The sequence below is a fragment of the Meleagris gallopavo genome, chromosome 3, assembly GCF_000146605.3.
Source record: "Meleagris gallopavo isolate NT-WF06-2002-E0010 breed Aviagen turkey brand Nicholas breeding stock chromosome 3, Turkey_5.1, whole genome shotgun sequence".
In the NCBI taxonomy this organism is placed as follows: Eukaryota; Metazoa; Chordata; class Aves; order Galliformes; family Phasianidae; genus Meleagris; species Meleagris gallopavo.
This window is the reverse complement of record NC_015013.2, coordinates 36737552-36746073: the sequence shown is the minus strand read 5'-3', so window position 1 is coordinate 36746073 and position 8522 is coordinate 36737552. Positions and strand designations below refer to the sequence as shown.

Here is an 8522-nt window from a genome sequence, read left to right as displayed (position 1 = left end):
AGGAGGTGCTCAGCACAGGCAGGATGCCCACGGTGTCCTTCTGAGCCTCCTGCGGACTTCCGAGGAATCCCCAAAACCTGCCACAGGGCCAAGTCTCTCAGAAGATGGCAACCGAGCAAGACGTGGACTAAGAGCAGTGATTAAATTGCTGCAGCCCAGGCTTTCCCTGTATTCTTTTCCCTGCTTTTCCTTGTATCCCCTCAGCTAAATAAACGGCACTTTTATTGGACAGAAAGGTGAAGAGAACAGCAGTAAGGGATCCTGAGAGCCAGAATTCCTGTTTATTTACCCAAAAATCCCAAACCCAGCCTCAGGCTTTCTCCACAGGACCCTTTTATGAGACATCCACATGTTCCCGAGGCACAGCACTGTACTCAAGTCTCTTGAGCATCTCCACAGTGATTCTCTGCATCTAAAACAACCACAGTATTTCCTATTTGCAAATAGTAACAAATAGGAAAGCATTTATGATATGTATGTAATAAAGGACTTTATTACATAAAGTAATTTAGAAAATATAAAATAACCATGCAATTTACTTGTGGTTAATGTAGCAGATTAAAAAAAAAAAAAAAGAAGAAAAAAAAAGCAACCTAAAGCTTGCTCATTTTCTGTGAATTACAAGTAAGGCCTTGATGAAAAGCACAGCATGTCTATCAAATAAAATACCATTTTCATAGAATCATAGAATGGCCTGGGTTGAAAAGGGCCACAATGATATCGAGTTTCAACCCCCCTACTGTGTCCAGGGTCACCAACCACCAGACCAGGCCGCCCAGAGCCACACCCAGCCTGGCCTTGAATGTCTCGAGGGATTTTGCTAGTATTGGACTCAGCTAGCTAAGTCCAAATCCTGCAGCGAGCTCTGCTATGTAATGCTTAGGAAGTTTCTGCACAGTCTGTGCTGTAAAAACTGATAACGTTTATCAAAGCTCTAAAAAGTACACATTCTCTGCTGCCATGAATAATCTGACAAAATGCTTGAGCTATATGGGAAACCTTGGCATGTTTTCTCACACTCACTTGAAATGTAAATAGTCATAAGAAATCATCACACCAAGTTCTGTTTTCTTATGAAACTTAAGTTGAAATGCAGTACATTGCCCTCCATCTGAAGAAGTCTATATTCTACTGCTATTGGATATGACAGATTTTTGCATAAAAAACCCTCTTATTAAATGCAACCTTCAGTCACAGAAATGAGAATTACTACCAAAAAAAGTAAACAGACACCTTTTTGTCTGTTTTTTAGTTAGTTAGTTTGTTTGTTTTTAATATTTAATATAATCATGCTGGTTCCCACAGTTAATCAACGAATAAGTTAATAATGAGCTCCCACTGCTTCTGACACAGTGAAGGGATTCTTTAGAAACTTTTCAAAACAAAGAAATTCAAAGGAAGGAGAACTCTTGAAACACAATGGCTTATTATGGGACTTGTTCTTCAGCTGGATAAACTGAAGGAGTGGCACCTTTGTAATAAAACTCCAGATCACATGCCTCCAGCAAGGAACAGATTAAAAGAAAAGCAAACAGAACTGTCACATCAGAGCCATCACCCATTGCCTTGGCCCTTTCCAATTATCAACATTTCCAAAAGCAATGATTCCACTTCTGAACTGTTTTTCTGAAAACTTTTTATAAACAAAAATTGAATTTTGAAAAGACAATCTTTAAATAGGTTTCACTTGAAAATACTAGCATTTTGTATCACAATAGCACATATTGTATCATAGGCAGAAAATGCCTTTCCTTTTCTGTAAATTTATGCTTTTCTGTAAAGTTACGCCTGTATGTAATTTAAACATTATATATAAAGCATTTTCCATTGTATATATTTCAAATATACAGTGTTTACATTTTTAGATAACAATATTTTATAGCGTATTTATGTTTTACATTTCTATCTGTATGTATGCTTTACCCATAACCAGATTTTTCTGAAACGAAATTTAACACTGGAAAGACTTCTTAATCAGAGCTTAGTATAACAGCTAGTGCTTTGGAACATGGAATTTTCCAATTTTATTTTGGAAACAATAGTAACTAATTTAAAAGCACAAGCACTTTTTGCTAGTGTAACAAAGCCATAGTAATTTAGACAGGCATTTCTAAATGTCATTTTTATTTCTTCATAGAAGACAAAGCTTGCTGAGGTGACAGTTTGTGGATGACACCACATTATTCATATAACAGGAATAAGGCTGACCAAAAAACTGCAGAAGGGCATTATGGAACTGAGTAACAGCGGAATATGGCAGTCGGTGAAGTCCAATGAATGTCAATGAATACACACAGGAAAAAAAATGTCTTAATTTTACATGGTGAATAGCAAGTTTTGAAGTGATTGTAATTCAAGAAAAAGGATCTCAGAGTTATGACAGACATTTACACATAACAGCTTTTGTATTTACTGAGTAGCGCTGGAGGGGATGGACAAAAGCAGCCTAGAGAAGGTTGGGAAGGACTGGCTGTTATCTTTTCCAGTTCAAGGGCTGAGGACATCAAGCGAAGCAATGGGAATCAGGTTCCAAGTTTAAAAAAGTGGAAGGTGAGGGTTCTTCAGACAATGGCTATTTGAGCTTTGGAATTACTTGCCAAAGGATGTGGTGAACAATGAAACTTTTAATGGGTCAGTGGGAGACTGAGCAAATTTATGCAAGAGAGATCAGCTTTATTTCCTTATACTTGTTTAAACAATTTAATTCATCATTCTCTGTAGTCTGTCTTTACTTTGCCAGACTATAACTTCCCTTGAGACATTCTCATAAGTGCCATGCAGTTTATTTCCAAGCAGATGACTGACGGGTGGGACGCTAAATTGCCATTTCTCTCTGTAATTGTGCTTCACAATACTGCCTGGAAAAGACACTGAAAGCTGTCCAAGGCTAGCTATGAGATAGCCAGGAGCGTGTGCAGTGCTCTGCACGGTGTAGGACTGCAGTGCAAAGGCGCGCACCCCACCTCCCACCTGCCTGACATGAAACCTTCCCGCCCATCCCCTCACACCGCCGGGGGCGTGACTCCCTAGGCTGATTGCGGCCGGCGTGGCCTGCGATTGGCTCGGAGCGCGGCGAGCAGGTCACGTGACGGAGGAGGGACCAGCATCGGCCGAGCTGCTTATAGGAGCAGGACGGGCGGGAAAGGCGTAGTTCGTTTGGTGCTACGTGCCTTCTACTGTGTCCTATGTGCAAGCGGCCGGCGGTAAGTGGGGGCACCATGCTACTGGAGAAGAGCAGAGCTGGAAAGCTCTGCGTTTGGAGCTTGGCGGGCTCCGGGCGCGCGTTCCTATTGGCTGCGCGGCGCAGAGGGCGGGGCTCCGTCTCCCGCCATTTTGGGCGTGCGTTACTTCAGGTAGGGAGATACGGCCCTTCTGAGGGGCTGCTACTGGAAGGCTGTTGGAAGGCTCCGCAGCTGCCGAGCTCGTGGTGACCTCTGGTATCTTGCTGGTGCAGGGCTAAAACGCGTGGGGCTCTGAGCTGAAGGAGCTTCCTAACCGCGTGACTGTGGCCGAGTTCTTAGTTTTGCTGTAAGAGCTTGCGAAGTCGTAATACTCCGGCTTTAGCCATAGCCAGGAATTCTTAATTTTTTTTTTATTTTTTATTCTGCAGTGATCTGATGAATTCCAAAATGAAACAAAGTCTGAACATGGAGAACCCGTCTGGATCTCTGCAGGTATGAGCTCTGATGTGTTGCTGCTGGAGTGCAGGAGCATGTCAAAAATAGAAAGTGCAAGGTACAAGTTGGCGAGTCCTGTGTTGTGAATAACTTTGGTGTCTTTGAAAGTGTGCACTGTGATGTCTTAGAAATGGGCTGTTAAAGGCACAAACTACTTGAAGAATGCAGTGTGCTCCCACCTGACTTAATTCTCTTGTCTTGAGAACGCTGTATTCTGCTTGAGCAGATGTGCTTATGAGTGCTCTTCAGTACACAACAAGGATGTATTAGCTTAAGACTGAGGTAGCTTGCTGTATTAAAGCTTCTAGATACTGCTGGCCTGCTGCAGTTCAGTTACTGGATTGGTCCTTGTGATAGGGCTCTATGGAGTGGGTTCTGTTGTGGTGAGCTTACAGGTGAAGTCATCTTGGTTTGAGCATGCTGCAATTGTTGTATTGTTGTATGTCTGTAGGTTTTTTCCAAAACCACTTTAATAAGCCTTATTTGCCTTGAGATCATAGAAAAGCTTAAAAGATTTTTTTTTATTTATTTCTGAGATTAGAAGTTACCTGAGGTTATACTGAACTTACTCTTTTTTCTTTTTAGTTAAATATAGACCTTAACTGGAACTGGAAAATATGACATAATATAGTCTAATAGCACTCGAGAGATTGATTACAATAAGAATTTATCAGTGAAAATGCTCTTTGATAAGTTTGCCTTTTCTTTTGCACTTTCAAATACTTAATTGTGATGTGCTAAGTCAAGTATTAGTCAGTAGTTCCTTGGCAGAGTGTACTGAATGCTGGTCCTCAATAGCAGCAAGCAGTGTTTGACACAGTATGATTCCTGTTCCCACAGTGGTTAGTATTTGTCCTGCAGTTCAACAGCAGGGTAATTGGTGGCAGAAACTACCGTGGGAAAGGTGAGCTCCTGTCATACGAAGCATGGAGTAGATCGGTGACTTTCTCACGCTGGCATGGCATTGTATTCTGGTTATTTTTGCTTGGTTTTCTGCCATTGTTTGCTGTCCCATGGTGGCCATGTAGCCAACCCAATCAGAGAGCATTAGTGTAGGAAATAGATATTTATGTATGAGAAGAAAAGTGTCAAATATTGTTTATACAAAACAGTAGCCTGTCTGGATCCAAGCAAAGAAGTTGTGGCTTCACTCTGGTTAACTGAAGTGTGTATAAATGAATACCATTTATGTGTTCATAGACAGTAAAACCACCAATAAAACAATGTGGCTATGCTAAATAAACTTGCTATTGCAGCCTTTTCTTTCTGTTCCTGTCAAACGTGACTTTGGGAGCTTTCATTGTAGCATGTGTGATACTGCACTTCAACTGGCCTTGAAATGTAGTTACATGTACTCTGCCTAGTGGCCTGTTCAAGCTCTGTTAAGAAGGCTGAGGGTAGAGACTGAGCTTGGCTTGATAACATTACCTCTGTTGTAAAAGACTATATTCCCTTCTTTGCATAAACTTTAAAGTAGATTAAAAATATCATCTCTTCTTGAAGAGTTGAACAGTCCATTATGCTAATGGCAACATGGTAAACTTGAGTTTTAGTTTATGTAAGTAAGTGTGGCAACCCTTTGAAGCAGTGTTTCCTTTCTTTAGAAGTACTTCACAGACACTGCATGCAGTGCTGCCCCAAGACGAACTCTTAAGATGATTCAGCCTTCTGCAAAAGGTTGCCTGGTTGGAAGGTATAATGAGGTATGAGAATCACCTGTAGCTGTGTAATTATTTCTACTTGTACTGAAGCTTCAACTGAAAAAGCATATAACTCTCTAATTAGTGATATAATCTAAGCTTACTGTTTTAGTAACAATATTTAAAATTAATAATTTTGGAGTACTTCAGGAAAACATTTGGGGATGTTCTTATAGAAAACATCCATTATAATTGAATTTTATATAAGCTTGAAATATGTGAAGAAGTTGGAGGTGGTAGTCTTACTTACAGTCCTGGACAAGCTTGGACTTGCAACTTGTATGTTTGTGTTTTCTTAATAAATTTAAATGTTGCTCTGAAGCTAAACCTGCATGTGTTTTATGCAGAAGAAATCTTCAGTCAAGAGGAAACTCTGGAATAACAGGCTTAACTCTTCAGCTTGTAAAGCTGAGGAATCTGTGGACAAAGAGCAAGAAAATGAAAGTACAGATGATGTCATTCAAGCGCTAGATCTCATAAAAAGTATGTGGTAATTCTAGGAATATTTTCTTGCTCTTTAAATGCTGTCTTTGTACTTGATATGACTTGAAGCATGGTTGTTTTGTTAGGTGAGTGTTTTTATGTAGTGTTTAGGGGGAGCTAATGATACTTGCCCTCTGTATGCTAAATGCAGTATAGCTGTCTGCTGTTAAGAGTGGCTCCCAATACTGGTTACCATGAACTCTCTGTGCAATGTTAAGTCTGTTAATTCTCTACTTCAGCTTATCTACGGGCTTTCAACTGACTAAACTGAAATGAAGGTCTGTTTTGGTGTAGGGTGCTGAGGCTCCTGAGTTTCTCAGGATTAATTATAAAATACTATGGGTTCAGTGGGCATCAGTGTTCAGTGTGGACAGTGACTTACGAGTAAGACTCATGTCTTCCACATGCTGTAATATTTGGGGCAGCTTCTAGAAGACTCAGCCTTTATAGCCACTAATACAGTGTGGGATCTTTTCCTGTGAACTTGTGTTTCTCACTGTAAATGAGTGAGAAGCTACTAAGTGTGTGGGGGAAAACACTACACAGTTTCTATTCTTGCAGTATCTGAAATGCTTGTATGTGAGTTAGGTACCTTAAGGTGATCTCCTGAGTTCAGTCCTAGCTTGGACTTACTGTAGCTTCTTACTTTAGAAAGTCCTTCATCTCAATATTGGAAAGAAGTGGCTGAAGAAAGGAGGAAGGCTCTGTATGAAGTGCTTCAAGAAAATGAAAAGGTAGCTAGTGAAAGTTAACTAACTTTTGTACCACCAGCTATTGTTCCTCTGTTTTAACACTTTGTTTTGTTGAATTCAGTTGCACAAAGAGATTGAACAAAAGGATGGTGAAATCGCCCGCCTAAAGGAAGAAAATGAGGAGCTCATGTCACTGGCTGAACATGTGCATTATTTGACCAGCATGATTGAGGTACTTAAAAGCAGCATTGTAGGATGAAATATGAGAGATCTGCAAGCCTGTTATTAGCAAAGCATGACTTCATTTGTGTGCTCATAGACACGTAGATTACTGTTTGAGCTGCTTTCCACGGGCTAGCTCTGTTAAGAGGCATAAAAGCCCCTTTTGGGGAATGAGTTGTTTTTTTCCAGCTTACGCTTGCTTAAGAAACTGCAGCAGTATCAGAAGTACTTGGGAGACGTGTTCTCCAAAATGAAGATTTAACTTCTTGTCTCACAAGAACAGTCTGTGCATGAGAGATAGTGACATGCAAAGGAAGAGTTCACTTGCACTTTACTGGGATGAATTAATTTCATTGTCACTTTGTGGCCTAAGAAAAGCCTGTTCGCAAGGCTTATAAACTTGTAAACTGCAAAATGGCTTTTTTAATTAAAACTGGTACTATAGATGCTAATATTGCTGAACTCAAAAATTGAAAAGTATGCTTGATCAGCAGAAGGGAGCCAGAGCTTAGTTGCAGCCTTACTCTTTTAAGGGAGGGTGCATTTCTATGCCTCAAGCAAGATAACAGTCACTGCAAGAGCTAAGGCTGATACCACTAGCTGCTGAATAGTTTTTGGAAACAATATGTTTTGTGCTTTAAGTTGCAGACCTACAGTAGATTTTAATTTCTGGAAGTAGCTGCTGTACTTTCTCTCTGGGAGTTACCTGGGGACTGGTAACCTTGCTGTGAGTCTGTGAAAGCAGGAATAGCTTGCCTGTATCAGCCCTGGAACTATAACAAATAAGCAGCTATGAAACCTGGACCTACATATAATCATCTAGTTGGTTAGTGTCTGGACTGAGCTCTCTTCTGACGTAAGAAACTGGGTGCCTGGCGGGCTACTTCAGTTATCTGATTGGACTGGAGGAGTTGATCAAGTTTACTTCATGAATTTCACAGTAACCTTCAAGTTTCGGTTAGTGTGATTATTTAGATCAGTCTTAAGACTCCACTGACTTACTCCACCTGATATTTCTGTTATTCAGGGAGTGTTGCTTGATACTGACAGACTCCAATGCAGAAATAATAAGCTTGAAATATTGCTAAAGCATTAGTTTTAATTGAAAATGTTTTACATACATCTTCTGAGGAATGATGTATATGAACCATATCTGCTTGAAAATAAATAACGTGTTTAATCTAATATACACTATTTTACTGATTACTAAAGTCAATTCAGACTGTCTTACTGGTTATTAAATTCATACAATCCCCTGTGGTTTTTCTAGAGGCTAACAGGGCAAGAATCTGGTAATCTTGAGACACTGGAAAGTCTGGCTTTAGATGAATCCAACCAAGAAAATGAAGAACTTAACCTTGGTGGTGATGCAGACAGCACTTCTTCAGAAGGGCCATCGCAAGCATCGTGTGACTTAAGGAAGAGTGTCTTGCTTTGAGTGAAGGAAATTAGTGACAACTATGACTCTAAGTAGGCTTGTGTATGTGGATTCTTTTAATTGCAGACTTCCCCTTGAAAGGATATACTACATCTTCTCAGGTATAGACACTCTTGTGGGAGCATGACAGTGGCTTTTAACTGAAATTATGTAGCAGGGAGTATCTCTATACTGCTTGTAAAACTTATTACAGGCTGCAGTTAGTTGCTTGTTTAAAATGCAAATACTGTGTATTTCAAACTGTTGTTTAAATATCAAATGGTCTGACATGATGCATGAGAACTGAGAAATAAATTTTTGCCTTACCAAA

The 8522-nt window shown here is 40.1% G+C and overlaps 1 protein-coding gene across 4 annotated transcripts; it reads left to right on the top strand.

The window, feature by feature from the left end:
• The first annotated feature begins 3061 nt into the window (after positions 1-3061).
• GMNN (geminin DNA replication inhibitor) lies at positions 3062-8522 on the top strand. 4 transcript variants are annotated; one of them, XM_003204900.4, is made up of 7 exons: positions 3062-3203; positions 3611-3674; positions 5282-5380; positions 5725-5860; positions 6512-6594; positions 6674-6784; positions 8045-8522. In XM_003204900.4, the coding sequence occupies exons 2-7, from the start codon at positions 3618-3620 to the stop codon at positions 8210-8212; spliced, it is 654 nt and encodes a 217-aa protein (XP_003204948.1). In that variant the 5' UTR covers positions 3062-3203; positions 3611-3617; the 3' UTR covers positions 8213-8522. The 4 variants fall into 4 exon arrangements, with proteins under 4 accessions (XP_003204948.1, XP_010706972.1, XP_010706973.1 ...); XM_010708670.3 differs by lacking the exon at positions 3062-3203 and adding an exon at positions 3288-3353; XM_010708671.3 differs by lacking the exon at positions 3062-3203 and adding an exon at positions 3363-3528.